The sequence below is a fragment of the Aquarana catesbeiana genome, linkage group LG01 (assembly GCF_042186555.1).
Source record: "Aquarana catesbeiana isolate 2022-GZ linkage group LG01, ASM4218655v1, whole genome shotgun sequence".
Lineage (NCBI taxonomy): Eukaryota > Metazoa > Chordata > Amphibia > Anura > Ranidae > Aquarana > Aquarana catesbeiana.
In genome coordinates, this window is record NC_133324.1 from 683,111,596 (window position 1) to 683,138,851 (window position 27,256).

Below are 27,256 nucleotides of genomic sequence, written 5' to 3' on the forward strand. Positions count from 1 at the left end.
GCTTTGTTCTAAACCATTCCATTGTAGCTCTGACTGTATGTTAGGGTCGTTGTCCTTCTGGTAGGTGAACTTCCGCCCCAGTCTCAAGTCTTTTGCAGACTAATGCCCCGTACACACGATCGGACGTTCCTACAACAAAACCGTGGATTTTTGTTCAAAGGATGTTGGCTTCAACTTGTCTTGCACACACACGGTCACACAAATGTTGGCCAACAATTACAAACGTGGTGACATACAAGACGTACAACGAGCAGAGAAAAAGGAAGTTCAATAGCCAGTGCGGCTCCTTCTGCTTGATTCCGAGCATGCGTGAACTTTTGTGCGTCGGACTTGTGTACACACGATCAGAAATTCCGACAACAAAGTTTTGTTGGCGGAAAATTTGAGAACCTGCTAGCCAACATTTGTTAGCGGAAAGTCCAACAACAAATGTTCGATGGAGCATACACATGGTTGGACTATCAGCCAACAAGCTCACATCCAACATTTGTTGTCGGAAAATGCGATCGTTTGTACGGGGCTTAACAGGTTTTCTTCTAAGATTGCCCTATATTTGGCTCCATCCATCTTCCCATCAACTTTAAACAGCTTCCCTGTTCCTGCTAAAGAAAAGCATCCCCACAACATGATGCTGCCAGCACCATGTTTCATGGTGGTTTGAATGGTGTGTTCAGGGTGATGTGCACTGTTATTTTTCCGCCACACATACCGTTTTGCTTTTAAGCCAAAAAGTTCAATTTTGGTCTCATCTGACCAGATCACCTTCTTCCAAATGTTTGCTGTGTCCTCCACATGGCTTCTTGCAAACGGGACTTCTTTTGGCTTTCTTTCAACAATGGCTTTCTTCTTGCCACTCCTCCATAAAGGCCAGATTTGTGGAGTGCACGACTAATAGTTGTCCTGTGGACAGATTCTCCCTCCGGAGCTGTGGATCTCTGCAGCTCCTCCAGAGTTACCATGGGCCTCTTGGCTGCTTCTCTGATCACAGTTGTCCCATACTCTTTCCGTTTTCAGATGATGGATTGAACAGTGCCCTATCAGATGTTCAAAGCTTGGGATATTGTTTTATAACCTAACCCTGCTTTAAACTTCTCCACAATTTTATCCCTGACCTGTCTGGTGTTTTCCTTGGCCTTCATGATGCTGTTTGTTTACTAAGGTTCTCTAACAAACTTCTGAGGGCTTCACAGCTGTATTTATACGGAGATGAAATTACACACAGGTGGACTCTATTTACTAATTAGGTGGCTTCTGAAGGCAATTTGTTCCACTAGATTTTAGTTAGTGGTGTCAGAGTAAAGGGGGCTGAATACAAATGCACGCCACACTTTTCAGATATATACAGTTGTGCTCATAAGTTTAGATACCTTGGCAGAATTTATGATTTCTTGGCCATTTTTCAGAGAATATGAATGATAACACAAAAACTTTTCTTTCACTCGTGGTTAGTGTTTGGCTGAAGCCATTTATTATCAATCAACTGTGTTTACGCTTTTTAAATCATAATCACAACAGAAACCACCAAAATGACCCTGATCAAAAGTTTACACACCCTGGTGATTTTGGCCTGATAACATGCACACAAGTTGACACAAAGGAGTTTGAATGGCTATTAACCTCCTTAGCGGTAATCCCGAGTGTGGCTCGGGGTGAATTTTCAGTACCAAAAGCCACGCTCGGGATTGCATCGCAGGATCCAGGCAAAGTTACTTACCTTGTCCCCAGGATCCTGCGATGTCTCCCCGCTGTGTGTGTGAGCCGAGTCCTCCGCCGATCTATCACAGTGCCGAGCTCCGTTCCCTGCGAGCATTGGGACACACAGGGACGGAGAACGGCGCCAAATTCAAAAAGTAAAAAACACATTACACATACAGTACACTGTAATCGTACAGAGTACATTACTGTATCAAGTTTTTTCACATCACTTTTGTCCCTAGTGGTTTGTCCAGTGCCCTGCATGGAGTTTTAGATTATATATACTGTTATTTCTGCTTGGAAACTGGAGATTGCCATAGCAACCAAAAAGTGTCCATTTACATCAAAAGTGGTTTTAGACCAGCTAGAAAACAGCAATAATAAATAAGAATCACTTGCAGAATTGAGTGATAGTGATTTGTGGGGAAATTCGTCATCAAACACTGAAAGTGATGACAGCGACAATTCTGCAACTGAGCAAATTTCAGTGTTTTTGATTTGATTACATTATTGAATAATTTTTATTATTATTATATTATTATTTGTTATAATTACTTATAGTTATTTATTATATTATAATTTATGATTTCGTGTTTCAAACTTGATCATACCCGGGATGTCTACTAGACTCTTGTTTGGACAGACTTAAGTGTGTTATTCCTAAGAATTACAGGCCTACAATACAAAAGGCCACATTTCCATGCAAAACATTGTACCTCTTTGAGCATCAAAAATCTGAAATAATCACACCGCCAGGGAGGTTAAAATACTGGAGGAACATTTGCATTCATCAGCCAGGAAGCTGCGCATAGGACGTACTTGGACATTCCAACATGAAAATGATATAAAACACAAGGCCAAGTCGACCTGTCATTGGCTACAGCAGAATAAAGTGAAGCTTCTGGAGTGGCCATCTCTCCTAACCTCAATATCATTGAGCCACTCTGGGGAGATCTCAAGCGTACAGTTCATGCAAGACAGCCAAAGAATTTACAGGAACTGGAGGAGTTTTCCCAGAGGAATGGAGAGCTTTACCATCTGAGAAGATAAAGACTTCAGGCTGTCATTGATATTAAAAGGGGCAATACACGGTATTAACCGAGGTATGTAAACTCAGGGTCATTTGGCTAGTTTTTGTTGTGATTATGATTTAAAAAGAGTAAACACAGTTGATTGATAATAAATGGCTTCAGCCAAACACTAACGATGAGTGAAAGAAAAGTTTTAGTGTTATCATTCATATTCTCTGAAAAATTGCCAAGAAATCAAATATTCTGACAGAGTATGTAAACTTATGAGCACAACTGTATTTGTAAAACATTTTGAAAACCATTTATCATTTTCCTTCTACTTCACAGTTATGTGCCACTTTGTTTTGGTCTATCACATAAAATCCCAATAAAATACATTTACGATTTTGGTTGTAACATGACAAAATGTGGAAAATTTCAAGGGGTATGAATACTTTTTCAGGGCACTGTATGTGGCCAATTATTTTTTATCTCTGTTGCCTATAGGTACATGCCCACTGTGTCTAATGCTAAATATGGCCATGGACAAATGCAATCTATATTTTATGTATAATTTAGTTTTTTTTATTTATTAAGTTAGAAAAAAGGACAATCACAGCAACAGAATCCACCATTCCTTAGTTTAGTAGACTCGTTTACACGTATACTGTGTTGTGGTGCCATTCATTTTCAATGGCACCCTAATGCACTAAACGAATGCACTATTCAAATGAATGTGCTGCCTTTATGCAATGCACATTGATGGATGTGCACAGGGCCTGACTGACTGGTCGGTCAGTTCGGCCGTGGTCCGAGGGCCCCGTCAGCGCCACCTGCTAGAACTCTCAGGGCACCCGTGGGCCCCCGGCGACAATCTTTCAGGGCCCATCTGGGCCCCAGCGCTGCCTCGGAGGGGAAGGCGAGCGCCGTCGGATCAAACAGAGTGGGGATCTCCCGCTTACCCAGGGACCGCTATCATTCGATGTCCTACTTCCTGTCCTTTGACAGACATCACAGTGGTCCAATGCCGGGGACGTGTGATGTCTATCATCGGATGACAGTGGCCGCCAGGTGTCACAGCGGGAGAGACGCGCTCTGTGTGATCCGGCGGCTCTCCTTTATAACCCCCCATGCACTTGTGAAGCTGCATTGAGGGGCACAGTGAGGCTCCATTCATGGGCACAGTGAGGCTGCGATCATGGGCACAGCGAGGCCTCATTCATGGGCACAGTGATGCTGCAATCATGGGCACTGTTATGTATTAGTTTGTTATACTGCTCTCCATCCAGTAGGGATGGTAATCAGCTTGAGTGAAGAATCGGAACTTGTGTTTTAGAGACACTTCTATAAAAATCTCCAGCATGGCATCCCTGGGACACAGAATTTGATGTGGCTAATCCATCCTCATGGGACTTGTATGCTGACAGGTTAGAGTTTTTCCTGGAAGCTAAAAAGGTGGTCGATGCTGTGCAGAAAAGAGCTGTGTTACTGAGTGTAATTGGATCTAAGACTTTTGATATTGTCCGCTCACTGATATCTCCTGCTAAACCATTACAGGTAAGTGTTACAGCTGCGGCGGGAAACACAGGCATAATACATGTTGTTTTAGAAATGCAGTTTGTCACACGTGCAAACATAGAGGTTACATACAGACAGTCTGTCAGACTAGAGATCAGTCTACAAATGTGAATACAATACCAACGGCAGCACACTCCATTAATGCGCCAATTGTTCCGAATGATGAAACACCTACAGGTGTTTATACAAATGACTATGTGTATGAAATGGAAAACTCTTCATCAGGACTGAAGATTTACACTGAGATTGTGTTACAAGATGTTCCATGCAAAATGGAGGTAGATTCAGGGTGTGCATATTCCTTGATTTCAGAAAAACCTTTACCTCATTATGTCCTCACAATGCTCCTTCAATAGTACCCTGTGATATCCAGTTCGTAGACTACAACAAACAAGTGGTGGAAGTTAAGGGTGCTTGCTTTGTACCAGTGAAATATAGAAATTTCAGAGAATGCTTACGCTTGATAATTACTAAGGGACAAACAGCAAGTTTGCTGGGTAAATGCTTTGAACCCCTTAGAATTTCATTATTGGGAGTTCATAATGTATCTCCAGTTACTCTACATAATGTGAGAGAGGACTTTAGTGCAGTTTTTGAAGAAGGCCTTGGTATGTGTAAAGGTCCTCCTGCTTCTTTCAAATTAGACCCTACAGTAACCCTGATTCGTATGAAACCGCGCAAAGTTGCATTAGCTCTCAGACCATAAATTGATGCTGGGATTACGCGTTTTGTGGAACAAGGTATACTTGAACCTGTAACACACCCAAGTGGTGTAACCCAAGAGTTGCTGTATTGAAGCCAAATGGTGACATTAGAATTTGTGCTGACTATAAATGTACAATCTACAAAGCACTGCAGGGACATCCCTATCAAATTCCAGCTGTACATGAAATTCTGACTATGTTAGCAAAAGGAAAGGTATTTGCCAAACTGGATATGGCACAAGCTTACCAACAATTACCTGTGAATGATGATGCTGCGAATGCACAAACAAAAATAACACACAAAGGAGCTTTCCGAGCAAAACGTTTGCAGTTTGGAGTTTCCACTGCTCCCAGCATATTCCAGAAATTAATAGAGGACATCTTATCTGGACTTCCAGGTGTAGTATCTTATTTTGATGTTGTTGTTATTGGAGCGGATTGCATTTAGTCTTTGGCTTCACAACTACAACTTGTTTTGAATCGTTTTCTTGATGCTGGTTTCAAACTTAAAAAAGAAGTGTGTTTTTGGGGTAAACAGCATGGATTTCTTTGGATACAGAATTGATGAACACGGAATTCATCCAACTGATTCTAAGGTTGAAGCTATCCATAAAGCTCCAGTTCAACAAACAAACAAGAGCTGCAAGCTTTCCTAGGGTTACTTAATTTTTACCATTCTTTTCTGCCAGACAAAGCCACTGTTGCTGAACCCCTGCATCGGTTACTAGATAAAGATATTCCATGGAAATGGACTGACGTTCATTCTACAGCTTTCAATGCTGCGAAAAAGCTGTTATACACTATGATTTAGCTGTACTTGTACACTATGATTTACAAAAAACACTCCCTCTTACCTGCGATGCTTCTCATTGGAGCTGTATTGAGTCATGTTTTGGAAACGCATGTCCAGGGGTGCTAGAGACATTGCTGGTATGACTGCTAAAGATCCAGTGCTGACCCCTGTGCTCAGCTGGGTGTGGAGGGAATAACCCAAATCAAAAGTTGAAGAGAAGTTCAAAGCATTTTTAGTGCACCAACATGAACTGTCTACCTATAAAGGTTGCCTATTATGGGGAAACAGAGTGGTAATTCCAAAGGCAGGACAAGCTCAAGTACTGCATGCTCTCCACGAAGGACATCCTGGAATAGTCTGCATGAAAGCGTTAGCCAGAAGTTATGTTTGGTGGCCTAAAATGGATGAAGTTATTGAGAAGTGGGTGCAGAACTGTGTATCATGTCAATCCACCTGTCATGCTCCACCTAAAGCCTCAGTGTATCCCTGGGAAGTGACTAGGTCACCTTGGTCACGGTTGCATATAGATTTTGCGGGGCCTTTTCAAGGACAGATTTTTTTTTTAGTTGTCGATTCCTTCTCAAAATGGCTGGAAGTTATATCAGTTACATCCTCCACCTCAGCCACTGTCATAAGAGTTTTAGGGGGCTGTTTGCTACACATGGATTGCCAGATACAATCATGTCTGATAATGGAACGCAAATTATCTCCTCAGAATTCAAAACCTTTATGGAAAGCAATCTTATTCGACATGTTACAATTGCACCATTTCACCCATCATCAAATGGTCAAGCTGAACGTATGGTTCAGACCACCAAAGACTCATTGAAGAGCATTGTTCAAGGTGATTGTAATCAGAGACTCGCAAATTTCCTTCTGCAAAAACATGTGACACCATGCTCAAGCACTGGTTGTAGCCCAGCAGAGCTCCTAATAAACCCTCATCTAAAAACATGTTTGGATCGTTTACACCCTGATCTGACATCAGAGTTACAAGAAAAGCAAGAATTGCATTTTAAAAAGGATGCTAATGTTTCTGTGAGAGTGATTGAGCCTGACAGTGCTGTCTATGTCAGAAACTATGCTGCTGGACCTCGTTGGATACTGGCAAAGGTGCTTGTGGCTATAGGACCTTTGTCATACAAAGTATAAATTATTGATGGTAGAATATTACAAAGGCACGTTGATCAGATCAGAGAAAGAAGTGGGGAACGTGTACCTGCTGCTGGTTCTAGTGGTACTGGGATTTCAGTGATGCCAGATCATGGTGAACCATTGGTTGATACAGGTGCTATTCCTCCAGGAAATGTTGTTGCAGAGCCAGTTTCTCTCAGTCACTCTGACACAGCACAAGAAGAATAATTGTACCCAACTGAAGCTTCATTCATGGGCACAGTGAGGTTCCATTCATGGGCACAGTGAGGCTGCAATCATGGGCACAGTAAGGCTGCAATCATGGGCACAGTGAGGCTCCATTCATGGGCACAGTGGGGCTGCATTCATGGACACAGTGGGGCTACAATCATGGACACAGTGAGGCTCCATTCATAGGCACAGTGAGGCTCCATTCATAGGCATAGTGAGGCTCCATTCATGGGCACAGTGAGGCTCCATTCATGGGCACAGTTAGGCCCCAATCATGGGCACATTGAGGCTCCATTCATGGGCACAGTGAGGCTTCATTCCTGGGCACAGTGAGGCTCCATTCATGGGCACAGTGAGGCTGCATTCATGGGCATTTGTGAGGCTGCGCTGATGGGCACTGGTGAGGCTACATTGATGGGCACTGGTGCGGCTGCATTGATGGGCACTGGTGAGGCTGCATTGATCATTGATGGGCACTGGTGAGGCTGCATTGATGGGCACTGATGGAGGCTCTTTCCAACATACACTCTCAAACGGACACGGAGAGGACCCGCACACACGCATGTGATGTCATTGCGTGTTGTGCCACGCACCTCTGCACACTGGGCCTGCTGAAAACCTTCTAGTTCTACCAACCTGGATAGGGCAAAGGCTGCTGCCTCCCTCCAAGTCCCTACCTTGCCTCGGCCATTAGTGCCCTGAATGGCGGAAGAGGAGAAGACACACCAGCCAGCCACAGCAGGGCCAGGGTGCGTGCCAGGCAGCCACCCACATCGGTGACCCACCCACAGCAGGGCCAGGGTGCCAGCCAGCCACCCACGGTGACCCACCCACAGCAGGGCCAGGGTGCCAGCCAGCGACCCATGGTGACCCACCCACAGCAGGGCCAGCCAGCCACCCACGGTGACCCACTCACACCAGGGAGCCAGCCACAGAGAATGCGGGAGCCAGACAGCCACAGAGGACAAATCATCCACAGCTACAGTACCCATAGTTAAGGTAAGAGGAGCGCTACACAGTGCCAATTTTATTTCTACTTTGGGACAGGGGTGAGAGTCATGGCACAAGGAGGGGGTCCTGTGAGGACCAGAGTAAATGAAGGTGTTCACTGTACACTCTGTTAGAAAGAGGCCACCCTCCAGGTCCCATTATACCCTTTTGTAGTCTCTAATGGGACCTGGGGGGGGGGCACTCTTTCTAACAGACTATAATGGACACTAAAAGGGCCTCTGTTAGAGAGACCCCCCTCCAGGTCCCATTAGATTCTTTTGTAGTCACTAATGGGTCCTGGAGGGGGGTCTCTCTCGAACAGAGAATTTCTAATAGACACTGTTAGAGAGAGACCCCCCTCCAGGTCCCATTAAAAAAAAGGGCAGAAGTTGTACTTTGTGCAAAATGTAGGGGCGAGGTCGGGCTGGGTCATGGGTGGGACCTGACAGGGGGCCCTTGCTTTATTCTGTCCGGGGGCCCTGAGTGTTGTCAGTCCGCCCCTAGACATGCATTTAGCATCACAAGAGACCGCATAGACCTGAATTGCCCCTAAAACATGCCTTCTATTATGTCATCATGGCTTGTTTCACTTTTTTCCATTGCTCTTTACCTTCATAAGTAAGGGTCACAGTATATTTATATATACTATTCTTCACATACCAGTTATGCTTTATGAGGTCAAAATGAAGTTCTATTTGTAAGCAGTTGAATGTGTATTAGCCGAGTTAAGTGTTAATTTGTTTGCTCCTGCACAATGCCTGCATTTCTTCAGTTCTCACGTCAGGAACTTGGCATATATGCTCCTGTTAACAGCAATATGGCAAGTGGCGAGATCAGAGCCTGTGATATACATCAAGTGGTCATGAGATATTAGCCATTCACTGAGACTCTAAGTGCAATATCTGATTAGAATATATTCATCATCACATTGATGTGTATTCAAACTTTACACAATGTATCAAGACTATTTTAAATGTAGACTGGTATGGATGCGTCTACATGAAAAATATACTGTATGGTTTAATCTTTTTTCTATTGCTAGTATTAAGGTTATTCCTGCACTATAGTTCACTATACACATTAGGAGTTTAGCAAACATGTTTGCACATTCAGATGTTTCTTTGTTCTGAAGAAATTTCTGTTTATTTCCACCATGTCCTTTCTCAGGCTGATTTTAGAATGGGAAAGTCTGATTTTACTATACCAATCAGAGGCATTTTTAGGGGAGGGTCTGATGGGTAAGTTATCAACAAAGGGGCTGAGTTAACACTTTTACCTTTTTGACCACGAATACAAGGGGGGTTAAAGCTTTCACTGCCATGACCACCAATATAGGGAGATTAACTTTTACTGCCACAACCACCAATATTGGGGGTGGGAGGTTAAACTTGCCATGACACCCAATGCAAGAGGAGGAATGGGGGGAACTTTCACTGCCATTGACTATCAATTCAGGATGGATGAGGTTAAATTTCACGCCACTGACCACCAATGCAGGGAAGGGATGGGGTTTACTTTCCATGCCATTGACTACTAATGTGTGTAAATAGTAATAGTACTGACACTAATGTTGAGGGTTATTATTGCATTCACTGATACCAATGCTGGGGGTTATTGTACTTCAACTTTTTAAGTGTGCATTCTGATGCGCTGCAAAAAATGCAGCAGGACCAAAATCTTTGACTGTTGTGGTGAAAAAATGCACTGTTGTGTGTGCCCTCTGGAAGTGTTGGGGGCTACACTTGAGGCCCTCTATAATTTTCCAGTTGACCACCACTTTTGTAAATCTTACTAGCATGCAATTTAGTTCAATGACTTAGTTTATGTTTTACACACCTATTACCTAATTGTTTTCCAACACTTTTTTCTTTAATCTAAAAAGATTTAACGGCCTGCCAGTTTACTATTTAAATCTTTTTATGGCAAAGACATCTCTAATCTCTGAGTGCCAGCCCATGTCAGTGAAACAATGTTTATTTCATATAGTACGGGGCTGATTAAAGTATGCTTCTTAAGTATACTATTAAAACAGCAACAAATGATGAGCCATTTTCTTCAACATCTGACCAACAATTACATTAAACTTCAATTTCCTTCCTAATCGCAGGGTGATGGTCTGTAAGATGATTAAATTATAAGACCATCAGGTTTCGAAGGCTTCATGTTTGCAATAGTATATACAGTGTCTCACAAAAGTGAGTACACCCCTCACATTTTTGTTAATATTTTATTATATCTTTTCATGTGACAACACTGAAGAAATTACACTTTGCTACAATGTAAAGTAGAGAGTGTACAGCTTGTATAACAGTGTAAATTTGCTGTTCCCTCAAAATAACTCAACACACAGCCATTAATGTCTAAACCGTTGGCAACAAAAGTGAATACACCTCTAAGTGAAAATGTCCAAACTGGGCCCAAAGTGTCAATATTTTGTGTGGCCACCATTATTTTCCAGCACTGCCTTAACCCTCTTGGGCATTAAGTTCACCAGAGCTTCACAGGCAACAAAAGTGAGTAGGCCCCTAAGTGAAAAAGTCCAAATTGGGCCCAATTAGCCATTTTCCCTCCCTGATTTCATGTGACTCGTTAATGTTACAAGGTTTCAGGTGTGAATGGGGAGCAGGTGTGTTAAATTTGGGGTTATCGCTCTCACTCTCTCATACTGGTCACTGGAAGTTCAACATGGCACCTCATGGCAAAGAACTCTCTGAGGATCTGAAAAAAAAGAATTGTTGCTCTACATGAAGATGGCCTAAGCTTTAAGAAGATTGCCAAGACCAGGGGCGGACTGACCATTCGGTCACTCGGTCGCCGACCGAGGGCCCGACGTCAGGAGGGGCCCCATGAGCGGCTCAGTCAGTAGTGGAAAAAAGCCGCCCGCTGCACCGCACGAAAACCCCGTCCTCCTGCATTATTTCAGCTCCCAGCACCGCAGCCAGCCCGCTGCCGAGCAGACCTCGGCTTAGGCTGAGAGAGGCTCTGTCAGCAGGGAGGGGCGGGGCAGGGAGCTCCACTGACGCTCTGACCCTGCCCTGCCCCGCCCCTCCTCATGTAGTCTGAGTGTGTTCCTAATTAGAGCGTCTCTCCTGCACTTGTGAGAGCTCCGCTCTGGACCACAAAGATCACCGCCCCTACCGACGAAAGCCCCGCCCCCTACCGACGAAAGCCCCGCCCCCTACCGACAAAACTCCGCCCCCTACCGACGAAAGCTCCGCCCCTGGACCTCTGAGAGCGGGAGGTGAGCCCGACTGGTCAGGTAGGTCCTTCTGCCTACATTATATACACGGCCTGTAGACCCCTTTTTTTCCCTAAACCATCCCTGGAAATGTTGTTTACCCCCCTGTATAGCTGTGCATTGCTGAAAGTTTAAATTTTAAAACTGGCTACCTGGTCATCTCCTGTAGTCGCATCCCCAGTCTCTGGTCATTTCTTGTAGTCGCATCCCCAGTCTCTGGTCATCTCCTGTAGTCACATTCGCAATCTGGTTATCTCCTGTAGTCGCATCCCCAGTCTCTGGTCATCTCCTGTAGTCGCATTCGCAGTCTGGTCATTTCCTGTAGTCGCATTCGCAGTCTCTGGTCATCTCCTGTAGTCACATCCGCAGTCTCTGGTTATCTCCTGTAGTCGCATCCCCAGTCTCTGGTCATCTCCTGTAGTCGCATTCGCAGTCTGGTCATTTCCTGTAGTCGCATTCGCAGTCTCTGGTTATCTCCTGTAGTCGCATTCGCAGTCTGGTCATTTCCTGTAGTCGCATTCGCAGTCTGGTCATTTCCTGTAGTTGCATTCGCAGTCTCTGGTTATCTCCTGTAGTCGCATCCCCAGTCTCTGGTCATTTCCTGTAGTCGCATTCGCAGTCTGGTTATTTCCTGTAGTCGCATTCGCAGTCTCTGGTTATCTCCTGTAGTCGCATCCCCAGTCTCTGGTTATTTCCTGTAGTCACATTCGCAGTCTGGTTATTTCCTGTAGTCGCATTCGCAGTCTCTGGTTATCTCCTGTAGTCGCATCCCCAGTCTCGCGGTTATTTCCTGTAGTCGCATTCGCAGTCTTTGGTTATTTCCTGTTGTCGCATCCCCAGTCTCTGGTTATTTCCTGTAGTCGCATCCCCAGTCTCTGGTTATTTCCTGTAGTCGCATTCGCAGTCTTTGGTTATTTCCTGTTGTCGCATCCCCAGTCTCTGGTTATTTCCTGTAGTCGCATTCGCAGTCTGGTTATTTCCTGTAGTCACATTCGCAGTCTGGTTATTTCCTGTAGTCGCATTTGCAGTCTCTGGTCATCTCCTGTAGTCGCATCCCCAGTCTCTGGTCATCTCCTGCAGTCGCATTCGCAGTCTGGTTATTTTCTGTAGTCGCATTCGCAGTCTCTGGTTATCTCCTGTAGTCGCATCCCCAGTCTCTGGTTATTTCCTGTAGTCGCATTCGCAGTCTTTGGTTATTTCCTGTTGTCGCATCCCCAGTCTCTGGTTATTTCCTGTAGTCGCATCCCCAGTCTCTGGTCATTTCTTGTAGTCGCATCCCCAGTCTCTGGTCATCTCCTGTAGTCACATTCGCAATCTGGTTATCTCCTGTAGTCGCATCCCCAGTCTCTGGTCATCTCCTGTAGTCGCATTCGCAGTCTGGTCATTTCCTGTAGTCGCATTCGCAGTCTCTGGTTATCTCCTGTAGTCGCATTCGCAGTCTGGTCATTTCCTGTAGTCGCATTCGCAGTCTGGTCATTTCCTGTAGTTGCATTCGCAGTCTCTGGTTATCTCCTGTAGTCGCATCCCCAGTCTCTGGTCATTTCCTGTAGTCGCATTCGCAGTCTGGTTATTTCCTGTAGTCGCATTCGCAGTCTCTGGTTATCTCCTGTAGTCGCATCCCCAGTCTCTGGTTATTTCCTGTAGTCACATTCGCAGTCTGGTTATTTCCTGTAGTCGCATTCGCAGTCTCTGGTTATCTCCTGTAGTCGCATCCCCAGTCTCGCGGTTATTTCCTGTAGTCGCATTCGCAGTCTTTGGTTATTTCCTGTTGTCGCATCCCCAGTCTCTGGTTATTTCCTGTAGTCGCATCCCCAGTCTCTGGTTATTTCCTGTAGTCGCATTCGCAGTCTTTGGTTATTTCCTGTTGTCGCATCCCCAGTCTCTGGTTATTTCCTGTAGTCGCATTCGCAGTCTGGTTATTTCCTGTAGTCACATTCGCAGTCTGGTTATTTCCTGTAGTCGCATTTGCAGTCTCTGGTCATCTCCTGTAGTCGCATCCCCAGTCTCTGGTCATCTCCTGCAGTCGCATTCGCAGTCTGGTTATTTCCTGTAGACGCATTCGCAGTCTCTGGTTATCTCCTGTAGTCGCATCCCCAGTCTCTGGTTATTTCCTGTAGTCGCATTCGCAGTCTTTGGTTATTTCCTGTTGTCGCATCCCCAGTCTCTGGTTATTTCCTGTAGTCGCATCCCCAGTCTCTGGTTATTTCCTGTAGTCGCATTCGCAGTCTTTGGTTATTTCCTGTTGTCGCATCCCCAGTCTCTGGTTATTTCCTGTAGTCGCATTCGCAGTCTGGTTATCTCCTGTAGTCGCATCCCCAGTCTCTGGTCATCTCCTGTAGTCGCATTTGCAGTCTCTGGTTATCTCCTGTAGTCGCATTCGCAGTCTCTGGTTATCTCCTGTAGTCGCATCCCCAGTCTCTGGTTATTTCCTGTAGTCGCATTCGCAGTCTGGTTATTTCCTGTAGTCGCATTCGCAGTCTCTGGTTATTTCCTGTAGTCGCATCCCCAGTCTCTGGTCATCTCCTGTAGTCGCATTCGCAGTCTCTGGTCATCTCCTGTAGTCGCATTCGCAGTCTCTGGTTATCTCCTGTAGTCGCATCCCCAGTCTCTGGTTATTTCCTGTAGTCGCATTCGCAGTCTGGTTATTTCCTGTAGTCACATTCGCAGTCTCTGGTTATTTCCTGTAGTCGCATCCCCAGTCTCTGGTTATTTCCTGTAGTCGCATTCGCAGTCTGGTTATTTCCTGTAGTCGCATTCGCAGTCTCTGGTCATCTCCTCTAGTCGCATTCGCAGTCTCTGGTTATCTCCTGTAGTCGCATTCGCAGTCTCTGGTTATCTCCTGTAGTCGCATCCCCAGTCTCTGGTTATTTCCTGTAGTCGCATTCGCAGTCTGGTTATTTCCTGTAGTCGCATTCGCAGTCTCTGGTTATTTCCTGTAGTCGCATTCGCAGTCTGGTTATTTCCGGTAGTCGCATTCGTAGTCTCTGGTTGTCTCCTGTAGTCGCATCCCCAGTCTCTGGTTATTTCCTGTAGTCCCATTCGCAGTCTTTGGTCATCTCCTGTAGTTGCATCCGTAGTCTCTGGTTATTTCCTGTAGTCATTTATGATATCTATGGCTATGCATATTTCTTGAATCCATATTGAGCACTATATTTGATTGGCTGTTTGCTTCTGCTTAGGCCTGGCAAACACGCACAATCGCCATATGATGCTGACTCCATCATCATGTGCGTGATTGTGATTGTGCGTGTGTGCCAAGCAGAAGCAGCCAATCAAATATAGTGCTCAATATGGATTAAATAAATAGTGGGAAGATTGTTCCTTCCATTGGTGGTCAGTGGGAAGAATGTTCCTTACATTGGTGGTCAGTGAGAAGAATGTTCCTTACATTGGTGGTCAGTGAGAAGAATGTTCCTTACATTGGTGGTCAGTGAGAAGATTGTTCCTTCCATTGGTGGTCAGTGAGAAGAATGTTCCTTACATTGGTGATCAGTGAGAAGATTGTTCCTTACATTGGTGGTCAGTGAGAAGTAAGTTCCTTACATTGGTGGTCAGTGAAAAGAATGTTCCTTACATTGGTGATCAGTGAGAAGAATGTTCCTTACATTGGTGGTCAGTGAGAAGTATGTTCCTTACATTGGTAGTCAGTGGGAAGAATGTTCCTTCCATTGGTGGTCAGTGAGAAGAATGTTCCTTACATTGGTGGTCAGTGAGAAGAATGTTCCTTACATTGGTGGTCAGTGGGAAGAATGTTTCTATACATTGGTGGTCAGTGAGAAGAATGTTCCTTACATTGGTGGTCAGTGAGAAGAATGTTCCTTACATTGGTGATCAGTGAAAAGAATGTTCCTTCCATTGGTGGTCAGTGAGAAGAATGTTCCTTACATTGGTGGTCAGTGAGAAGAATGTTCCTTACATTGGTGATCAGTGAGAAGTATGTTCCTTACATTGGTGGTCAGTGGGAAGAATGTTCCTTACATTGGTGATCAGTGAGAAGAATGTTCCTTCCATTGGTGGTCAGTGAGAAGTATGTTCCTTACATTGGTGGTCAGTGAGAAGAATGTTCCTTACATTGGTGGTCAGTGAGAAGAATGTTCCTTACATTGGTGGTCAGTGGGAAGAATGTTTCTATACATTGGTGGTCAGTGAGAAGAATGTTCCTTACATTGGTGGTCAGTGAGAAGAATGTTCCTTACATTGGTGGTCAGTGGGAAGAATGTTTCTATACATTGGTGGTCAGTGAGAAGAATGTTCCTTACATTGGTGGTCAGTGAGAAGAATGTTCCTTACATTGGTGATCAGTGAAAAGAATGTTCCTTCCATTGGTGGTCAGTGAGAAGAATGTTCCTTACATTGGTGGTCAGTGAGAAGAATGTTCCTTACATTGGTGATCAGTGAGAAGTATGTTCCTTACATTGGTGGTCAGTGGGAAGAATGTTCCTTACATTGGTGATCAGTGAGAAGAATGTTCCTTCCATTGGTGGTCAGTGAGAAGTATGTTCCTTACATTGGTGGTCAGTGAGAAGAATGTTCCTTCCATTGGTGGTCAGTGAGAAGAATGTTCCTTACATTGGTGGTCAGTGAGAAGAATGTTCCTTACATTGGTGGTCAGTGGGAAGAATGTTTCTATACATTGGTGGTCAGTGAGAAGAATGTTCCTTACATTGGTGGTCAGTGAGAAGAATGTTCCTTACATTGGTGATCAGTGAAAAGAATGTTCCTTCCATTGGTGGTCAGTGAGAAGAATGTTCCTTACATTGGTGGTCAGTGAGAAGAATGTTCCTTACATTGGTGATCAGTGAGAAGTATGTTCCTTACATTGGTGGTCAGTGGGAAGAATGTTCCTTCCATTGGTGATCAGTGAGAAGAATGTTCCTTACATTGGTGGTCAGTGAGAAGAATGTTCCTTACATTGGTGGTCAGTGAGAAGAATGCTCCTTACATTGGTGGTCAGTGAGAAGAATGTTCCTTACATTGGTGGTCAGTGGGAAGAATGTTCCTTACATTGGTTATCAGTGGGAAGAATGTTCCTTACATTGGTGATCAGTGGGAAGAATGTTCCTTACATTGGTGGTCAGTGAGAAGAATGTTCCTTACATTGGTGATCAGTGAGAAGAATGTTCCTTACATTGGTGGTCAGTGGGAAGAATGTTCCTTACATTGGTGATCAGTGAAAATTATATAAAGTTAAGAAAAATAATTAAAAAAAAATGTAAAGCACCCCCATGATCCCAGCACATGCTCTATATGAAAAGCTTTATGTAGGATGAGCACATGTATGTAAACATGTGTCTATAGACGCAAATGCTGGACACGGGAGCCCATCTGCAAGGTAACCCCCCCCCCCCCCCCCCGGGAGAGCGCTTCTCCTAGGGAGTTATCTGATGTGGGGAGGAGCCGCGAGAGCCACCCCCAGATGTCGAGGTTCGGGGCCACTCTGTGCGAAACGAGCTGCACAGTGAAGGTAAGTATGATATGTTTGTTATTTAAAAAAACCAAAAAAAAAACCGAGCCTTTACAATCACTTTAATTTTGGTAAGGTACCGTTGTTGCACTTTCTTTCTTTCTTTCACTAGGTGCGGATTTGTGTGGGTGTGGCTTGAGTGTGGGTGGGAACACATGAGCGGGGACAGGGGGCCCCAGGATCTCCTATTGCCGGGGGGCCCCATGAGTTGTCAGTCCGCCCCTGGCCAAGACCCTGAAAACTGAGCTGCAGCACGATGGCCAAGAACATACAGCAGTTTAACAGGACAAGTTCTACTCAGAACAGACCTCACCATGGTCGACTAAAGAAGTTGAGTGCACATGCTCAGCATCATACCCAGAGGTTGTCTTTGGGAAATAGACGTATAAAGCTGCCAGCATTGCTTCAGAGGTTGAAGGGGGGGGGGTTCAGCCTGTCAGTGCTCAGACCATACCCCACACACTGCATCAAATTGGTCTGCATGGCTGTTGTCCCAAAAGCAAGCCTCTTCTAAAGATGATGCACAAGAAAGCCTGCAAACAGTTTGCTGAAGACAAGCAGACTAAGGACACGGCTTACTGGAACTATGTCCTGCTGTCTGATGAGACCAAGATAAACTTATTTGGTAGGAGTACAAAGACAAGTATCATAAATGCCAACATGTACTGTGTCATACTGAAGCAGAGCATGATCCCCTCCCTTCAGAGACTGGGCCACAGGGCAGTATTCCAACATGATAAGGACCCCAAACACACCTCCAAGACGACCACTGCCTTGCTAAAGAAGCTGAGGGTAAAGGTGATGGACTGGCCAAGCATGTCTCCAGACATAAACCCTATTTAGCATCTGTAGGGCATCCTCAAAACAGAAGGTGGAGGAGCACAAGGTCTCTAACATCCACCAGCTCCGTGATGTCATCATGGAGGAGTGGAAGAGGACTCCAGTGGCTACCTGTGAAGCTCTGATGAACTCTATGCCCAAGAGGGTTAAGGCAGTGCTGTGAAATAATGGTGGCCACACAAAATATTAATACTTTGGGCCCAATTTGGACATTTTCACTTAGGGGTGTACTCACTTTTGTTGCCAGTGGTTTAGACATTAATGGCTGTGTGTTGAGTTATTTTGAGGGAACAGCAAATTTAGCAAAAGGTGACCAGTAAGTGGAAATTGGACAGGCTTTCTCTCTTCTCAGTGATGCAAAACTGTCCTGCCACTGACCAGTTTTTAGACAGCTGTATCATATGAGGACCGACCTTCTTAATTCTTCTAGGAAAACACAATTCCATGTTTTGTGTCTCTGTATTTTGGCCTGGTTTCACTGTTTTCTTAACTGTTTTGTCCGTGGTCAAATTTTATACACTTGTATCTGACAATTTGATAGAACCTGGTTAGCGGCATGACAGTTTTATCAGCAACAATAGGCCCAAATGCAGAGACACGGTGCACAGCAGATGTTTTCACATAAGTAAAGAACACTTTGCTAACTGACCCTGATCTCTCTATATTACAATTTATCGGCTCACCCCATCCTCTCCATCTCGCATCTCTTACACAATAGCATTATGGGTGCTCTGAACCACCCGCTCCCCTTTTAAATTAAGGGGGCTGGATTATCCACCTCCCACCCCCCATTTTGGCTCTTTAAAATCTGCTAGTCAGTAATAAAGGGTGCACAAAGCATCCTGGACCATCCCAAATCCTCAAAATCTCTGTGATAGTTCTGAATAAATATAGGTCCATAGCAGCATCAGTGCTGTATTTTGACCTAGGCCGACAAGGCCCCCACATGAAAAAAAGCACCGCACCCTCCTCCTGGCTCCCGCACGCAGGGCCGCCATCAGGGGAGTAAAGCTGAATCCCGGAGGCCAGTGCCACAACAAGTTCCGTAACTGAGCTCCGGTAACTGGCCAGACAGGGGTGCGCTAGTTTGGGCACCCAGGACATCTGCCGCCCTGGGTCCTGCAATCGGCTTAGCAGCCGACACCTCTCTCCCCACTGACAGCTGCACACGCTCCTCAGCTCCTCCTCCTCGGCTCCACTGTTCTAGTGTACACAGCCAGGAAAAGGAGGAGCCACAGAGGAGGGACACAACTTCAGTGCAAGAGCCACACTGCTGGTCTGAGGTCTGTGTATAGTTTACAGTGGAGGGGGACACAGTAACTGGGAAAAGGGGGCAGATAACAGATGCACACATGGAGTGATGGGAGGGAGGGTAAGGGGATATCTGCTGGGGGGTGCTTTGGGAGGGGAGAGGATATGTGCTAGCGGACGGTCTCATAACCCCCCACTAGCTAATGTCCTCTACCCTCCCAAAGCACCCCCAGCACATATCCCCTTACCCCCTCTCCCCCCAAATTAAAAGATGCCCCATCCCTCTCTGTCCTCCTCCCACGGCATCCCTCTTCCTTTGGCGTTCCTCTGTCCTCTTTCCACGGCATCCCTCTGTCCTCCTCCCACAGCATCCTTCTATCCTCCTCCCACGGCGTCCCTCTGTCCCCTTCCCACGGCGTCCTTCTGTCCTTCTCCCACAGTGTCCCTCTGTCCTTCTCCCAGGGCGTTCCTCTGTCCTCCTCCCATGAAGATGACAGGGTGGGTCTTAAAAGAAGGGATGTGGGCTTGACAGGATGGGTGGGTCATATTTTACCATTTCAGCCCCAGAAGGTTTTACCCACTTCCTGACCAGGCCATTTTTTGTGATGCGGCACTGCGTTGCTTTAACTGACAATTCCGCAGTCATACAACATATTTGATCACCTCTGTGGTTTTTATTTTTTGTGCTATAAGCAAAAAAAGAGCAGCACTTTTGAATAAAAAACAATATTCCTTACTTTCTGCTATAAAACATTCCCCAAAAAAAAAAAAAAAAAAAATTAAAAATCAAATTTCTTTATCAGTTTAGCCCGATATGTATTCTGCTACATATTTTTGCTAAAAAAAATCCCAATAAGCGTATAGTGATTGGTTTGCGCAAAAGTTATCATGTCTACAAACTATGGGTTAGAGTTATGGCATTTTTATTTTTATTTTATTCTTTACTAGTAATGGCAGCGATCAGCGATTTTTAGCAGGATTGCGACATTGTGGCGGACAAATCTGACCCCAAGCCCAGGTTCACATTGAGCTGCGGGAATGAAGCCGTTCGAGTTCCGCTGAACGATTTCACTCCCACAATGTCAGTCCCGATTTAAGCCGTGATTTCAGAGACATCTTTGCAGGTTTCTGCACATCGCAAAAAGTAGTATAGAAACTATTTTTTGAAATCGGTGTGGCGCCGCAAATGCAGCGTTGCACCGTTTAGGACGGTGCCATTGCCAGCAATTGCCGCCGATTTGACATGCAATTTGGCATGTCAAATCGTACCAATGTAAACCAGGGCTAAGTGACACTTTTTGGGGACCAGTGACACCAATACAGTGATCAGTGCTAACTGGTAGGGAAGGGGTTAAACTGGCAAGGATAGGGTTAACACTAGGGGGCAATCAAGAGGTTAAGTGTGTTCTAGGGAGGTTCTTTCTAACTGTGGTGAGGGGAGTGTTACACTGGAGGAAAACAGAGATAGTGTTTCAGCTCTCTTTTCCTAACTGACAGATCAGTGGTGTGCCTTGTTTACATAGACACACCGCTGCTCCATGTCTCCTGTGAATGGTCAGCGGGTCGCGGTGGCCATCGCAGCCGCCGGACCCGCTGATTGGCTCCTGCTGTGTCCAATCACAGCGGGAGCAGCACTTCAGCGGTGTGAGCGGGCCCCCTACACTACGTGCACAAAATCACGTACAGGTACGTGATTTTGCGCAGCTGGGCCGCCCTGCCGCAGTATATAAGCAATTAAATTAGGGGGTGCTCGAGTTTAGTCAGGCCTAGGGCAGCACAAAACCTAAATACACCACTGATCAGCATCCAGTGACTGACATTGTTTTGCAACTTTCTTTTTATCAGCTATTGACATTTGAGAAAAATGTAACATTTGCACATTTAGAATCACCGCTGATTAGCCTGCATGGTTTGGGGAACAGAGAATGGCATTAGAAACAGCTGATGGGGCTGATTAGGAGGGCACCAGTGATGGTGATTGAAAAAAAAAATCACATTAACTCAAGCTAAGTTTTTTAATGTGTCAAGCAGTTTGAACTTTTGTTGTATGGACTCACTTTCCACTTTCAAACTCTAAAAATAAATGGCTTTCAAAGTGTTGGAAAGATGCTAAAAAGCAGGTAGCTATGAATTGGAGGTTTTACACATAAAAGTAAAAAAAAAATAAAAGTCTTAATTAGATCAAAGGCACTTTTTTTAAAATAAAGTTTTTTGGGCTTATGCTACATACTTCAATATGTGGAATATAAAGAAAATAGAATTTATTAAAACCATTAATGCACAGGTTTGTAATATGAGCTTATAAACTGCACATTGAATGATTCCTGATGTAAATGTAAATGGGGAACATACTGGGAAATTGCATTAGTAAAGCTGATTATATCCAGTCATTATTAAAATGTGTATCTGGAAATCTATTCTTCTGTGAAGCCTCATCCTATTTTCCAAGCACAGTTTTTAGTAGCAGCATATACTGTCTGTATACAGTGGGGACGGAAAGTATTCAGACCCTCTTAAATTTTTCACTCTTTGTTATATTGCAGCCATTTGCTAAAATCATTTAAGTTAATTTTTTTCCTCATTAATGTACACACAGCACCCCATATTGACAGAAAAACACAGAATTGTTGACATTTTTGCACATTTATTATAAAAGAAAAACTTAAATATCACATGGTCCTAAGTTTTTCACACCTTGATTTGGGGATCCTCTGCCATTCCTCCTTACAGATCCTCTCCAGTTCTGTCAGGTTGGATGGTAAGCGTTGGTGGACAGCCATTTTTAGGTCTCTCCAGAGATGCTCAATTGGGTTTAAGTCGGGGCTCTGGCTGGACCATTCAAGAACAGTCACGGAGTTGTTGTGAAGCCACTCCTTCGTTATTTTAGCTAACATGCTTCACTGTTGGGACTCAGCTACCTGACCATTACACTCACCTACCTGACACATGCACCACTGAACCAAAGTAGTCCTGGAGCAGGAGGAGCTGGAACAGGGTACCTGCAGAAAGGAATGCCCAAATGCCTTACCGGAGGTGCAGGGGTCCGGGGGAGGCATTAAGCTGCAGCACAGAACCCCAGGATGGTGGAGAAGAACTTTACACCCCCGTAAACATCACACATGGGACGAGATGACTGGCTGCCCACCCCTCCCCGCCGACGTCACTGTCAGCTGTAGCACGCATGCCATAGGTTCGCCATCACTGATCTATAGTAACCATTAAATTGTATGTTTTGGCAATATATTTCACTGCACTTCCTGTTTTAGCTAAATTCCACATAAGATCCTTATTGCATACTTACATTGGGCCAGGTTGGACCAATGTAAGTATGCATATACCATATCTGAGGGGCCACTGGGGAAGCTGTTAATCACTGCTGCTACAGTAATAGTCACAAGTAATAGTCACAATCTCCTGGGTCCTGTGCCATTCACAACACGCATTTTTTCAAGGCATTCTCTGATTGGAGGAGGTGGAGATTGTGATGTCACCTCCCCATCTCTCCACCTCTTCCAATCAGAGAGTGCCTTGTATTGAAGGCATTCTGTGAATTGAAGCACAGGGCCCAGAAGATTGTGGCTATCACTGTAGTAGCATTGACTGCTACATTGATTACTGGCTTCCCCACTGGTAGTATATCACCTTATTCATCATCCTCTAGGCAAAACAAGCACACAGCGGGGAGGAGGAATCACAGCATAAGTATATTTTCCCCAGAATTCAGCTTTAAATAAGCAATTCTGTTGTTGTATGTGCAAACCTGAGGTTGTTTGATAAAGATATTTTTTATGATAAATTATGAAAATTTAGCAAAATTTGCTATGTTGTAGATCAAAATTAATGAAACAAAAGACCTACATCACAAAAAAGGTTTTTTTAAACTGTGCATAGCTCATGAACCTATTCATGATAATCAGGTTACTGTAAAGGGTAAGAAGTTACAAAACCAACATTTTAGTTTTTGGTGAACATTGGTGACTTAAATCACCTGCTGGCCTTATATCCCCATCTCCTTGGGCACCAGGAGGTAAGATCTCCGTGGCACATAGTCTGGCTCCCCCCATACATATTTGGAAGCAGGGCCAAATCCAGGGGGGACGCTGGTGTGGCCTATGCCCCCCCCCCCCAGATTTTAGTTGCACCCCCTAGGTCTCTGAGAGTGTATCCACTGATCCATGAGTCAGTCTGATTGTGGGCATTTGATATAAGGAAGCACATTGATGTAGACAGCTAATGAAAGGAGGCACTCTGATTTGGGCAATCAATTTAACCACTTCAATACTGGGCACTCTCACCCCTTTCCTGTCCAGGCCAATTTTCAGCTTTCGCTGTCACAGTTTGAATGACAATTGTGTGGTAATGTAACACTACCCAAACAAAATTTATATCATTTTTTTCACACAAATAGAGCTTTCTTTTGGTGGTATTTAATAATCACTGAGTTTTTTATTTTTGCTAAAAAAAAAATTAAAAAAGCAGGAAATTTTGAAAAACAAAAAAAGGTTTTCTTTGTTTCTGTTATACAATTTTGTAAATAAGTATTTTTTCTCCATCCCTGATGTGCGCTAAAGAGGCTGCACTGACGGCACCAATAAGCTGCACTGATATTCAGCACTGATGGGCACTGATAGGCGGCATTGATGGGCACAGATAGGTGGCACTGATGGGCAGCCTTTATGGGCACTGATAGGCGGCAATGATGGGCACTGATAAGAGGCACTGATAGGTGGCATTAATGGGCACTGATAGACGACACTGATAGGCAGCACTGCAGAGGAGGCACTGACATGCATCACTGACGGGCACTGAAAGGCAGCACTGATGGTCACTGATTTGCATCACTGGTGGGCATTGATGGGCATCACTGGCAGGCACTGCTGATGGGGCTGCACTGATAATTATTGCATTGATTATCAGTGCAGATCCCCCCATCAGGAAAGCTGCTTATCAACTCGTCTACTCACACAATCGCAGCGCTGCACACCCCTGGGAGGCACGCACAAGTAGCTTGTTCTGAAGGACGTGGTATGACATCCAGTCAGAGCAATTAAACCACCACCGGCTGTCATTTTGCTATAGGCCAGGCGGGAAGTGGTTAAGGGGGCACTGTGATGGGGATACTGGAAATAAGGAGGAACTCTGGTTGGGACAATCCATGTAAGGGGGCACTCTGATGGGGACACCTGATGTAGGGAGCACTCTGCAGAGAACAGTTGATGTAAGGGGGGGGGGCTCTGATGAGGACACCTGGTGTAAGAGGGCACTCTGATGGGGACACCTGATGCAAGGGAGCACTCTGATGGGCATCCTGATGTAACAAGGAACTCTAATGGGGATCCTGATGTAAAGGGCACCTCTGATAAGTAATCATGATGTCAAGAGGACTCTGATGAGGACTCTTGATGTACATGGGGACTCTGACAGACACCTGATATGAGGGACCACAGGTTCTGTGTAATCTAATGACAGCCTAGTACATATTAGTGTTTCCCAGGTCATGACACTGTGTGATAGACTGTCAGTGGCTCAGACACAGTGTTGGCATTGTGCTCCCTAACCTTTTTTACTGCACCCCCAAATCAAATTGGCTAGATCCGGCCCTGTTTGGAAGCCTATTCAGGGGGTCTTCCCATGCTGCATTCCCTCCAATACTTCAGAATCTATCCAGAAGTAATATATCAGCTATGGATGTGCTTTCATATTAGTCACTTTGCATTACCACTCTGTAAAGCTATAAAGCTATAAAACTTTAGGGTACAGAACATAAAATGTTGTTGATTAAAAAAATATGTACATATTTTATATTTATCGTTTATTGTTGCAGAGCACCAAGTAAGTCACAACCAGCAGAAAATAAGAATGGAGAACAGGAAAATGATAACAGAGAATTGTACACTGAAAGTACCATGCTACAGATCCGTCTGGGCCCAGAAATTGTGTCCGCAGAACAGAACCTTTCTGAAGAAATGCAATATCCATCACTTTATTCAAAAGCAGATTGTGATGCAGTGTTGATTGGAGTAAAGAAAGATAATGAAGTCATGCTGGAACACAAGATTACCCCTAGAGTGATTGAAACTTCCAAAGATGGCACAACAGGTGACATTGCACTGACCAGGAGAATAGAAGAAGGTGCTATGGTTGAACTGCAACTGTCACTCCCACAGGACATACATTTGGGCCGTGGAGGTTCACCTATCGTAACTCTTGTGGGTGCTGATCAGTGTACATCTCCAGAAGCAGAACACAATGTGCTACAAGATGAAGTTGCCTCTGAGCACCTTGATGACAAAGAGCCACCTAGGCAGCAGACATCTGCTACATTCCACATAGTGGGCAAACAGCAGGCAAAGATCTCTGCAGGACTGACAAGTGAAGCATGTTTCCCAAGGGTGGAATTGATCTTAGACTGTTCTGGCAGAGAAAAGGAGCCCAGGTTTCAGTCTGACAGGGGGTGTGTAATATCTGGAGAAGAAGGAGGGCAGACAGAGGCACCTCCTTCCACTGTCTCCTTTGGAATCAAAGCAGAAGACTCAGAGGAAGGAGAGGAGGCTCAGCAAGCAGAAGGGGAGCTTGTCAGACCCAATAAACACCGGGCCAGGCACGCCAGTAAGTATGCCACAAGGCATTGTTTGCATTGTTCTTATATGTAACTGTCATTTGTGTACTTGGCTTATATTTTAATAATTTATTAACCCTTCTTAGTTTGATTTTATTTTTTTAAATGTCAATGCATGTCTTTGGGGAGATCCTTTTTTTATTTTTTTTTTGTCAAAGGAATCTGGAATACTGAGGAAGCTGATTAGTAATTCATTCTTCAGGGGAGTGAGATTTTTCCATAGTGGACTATTAGCCAGTCAGACTAGTTGAAAAGCCTGATGATCCTTGCAGTTTGACAGTTTGACAGACACCAGCATGTGTGGCACCGGCTAGTTACATGATCCTTTCCCATTTTGTGAGTCTGCTAGACTGTGAAGTGAACTTACTATTTCTTCTGCCTTACTCCCATTAGAGGTCAGACACTAAATCTATTCTGAGAAGTAGCTTGACGTAGTCCAGAACTGCATGCTGACTGCACAGAATTCACTAAACTTTCCTGGATAACCATAGCATTGGCATGTCGTAGGCTGGTAAAAACCCAAATCTCAAATGTAACTGTGCATTTGGGTAACTTGTCCAACAGGGATATGTCATCCTGTGTGTTTAGTTTGGTATCAGAATTCAGCGCTGGTCCCTTCACCCCCCCCCCCCCCCCCCCCCCGCGTGCTTTGGTTTACAGCCTATGGAAATTGCATCACCATCAGTATTAACTTAGCTCCATGCATAAGGGTTGGGTATTAATAAAAGCTTGCAAGGGAGGAGGAGTCACCATGTTATACATTTGACAGTGAGCCCTCTGACAACTGTTTGGAAGCTATCACTTGTCAGTTATACTATCAGGGGCTTGCAATAAATATACTAGCATTTTAGAGTCGCCATTATACATGATCATATAGATGTTTCTAAACTAAAAGTAACTAATGCTTGTTTGCTTTTTTAAAACCATTTTGTTATCATTAAGATTTTTTTTTTCTAATGAACATTTACATTTCTAGTTAACCTTTGCTAGACACATTGATAACAAGGTTATTTATTAAAGACAACAAAGTATTATTTATTATTTAAAAAAAGAAATAAATAACCTGTGAAGATCAATTAAAAGTGAAAAATATTATTAAAATGTAATAATGTGTTACACATTTATTTGGAGCTTAAATTTATAAATCTACGCAAGGAAGCATACATCTATTACATAAGTGTACTTTAGTGCTGGTCCACTTATCTCTCTGATTTCATTGACAATCTCACTGAACACAGTAGGCTCTCTGCAGACTCATATTTATTTTATTTTTTTTAATTGACAATTTTTATTAACTTTTTGATCGTTTCAAAACAAAAAATATAAGGCACAAGTACAAGAGGGGGTGATGAAATAAAACAGATAGAGAGGGGGAGGGAAATGGAAAGTAATGATGGATCAACAGACTTCTGTAGATGGCATGGATGCATCAAACATGAGGCATAGTCGCTTAGTAGAAGGAGGTTGAGATATGGTTCAAGAAGAGTATAAACATAACACAGTAGTAATACCTATAAGCCTATAGGCGGGTAGACTCATATTTATTTATTTATTTCAGGTACTTATATAGTGCTGTCAATTTATGCAGCGCTTTACATATATATTGTACATTCACATCAGTCCCTGCCCTCGAGGGACCTAAGGTCCCTAACACACATTCATACATACTAGGGCCAATTTAGACAGGAACCTACCAGCATGTCTTCATG

General features: G+C 44.4%; 1 protein-coding gene across 3 annotated transcripts in view; it reads left to right on the forward strand.

Annotated features, from left to right (window-relative positions):
• The window catches only part of SYNPO2 (synaptopodin 2), a 324,557-nt gene that overhangs the window by 227,343 nt on the left and 69,958 nt on the right, over nt 1-27,256 (forward strand). For all 3 annotated transcript variants that reach the window (XM_073603239.1, XM_073603247.1, XM_073603256.1), the window contains exon 3: nt 24,753-25,537. In XM_073603239.1, the coding sequence (XP_073459340.1) occupies nt 24,753-25,537 (785 nt within the window). The remainder of the gene's footprint in view (nt 1-24,752; nt 25,538-27,256) is intronic.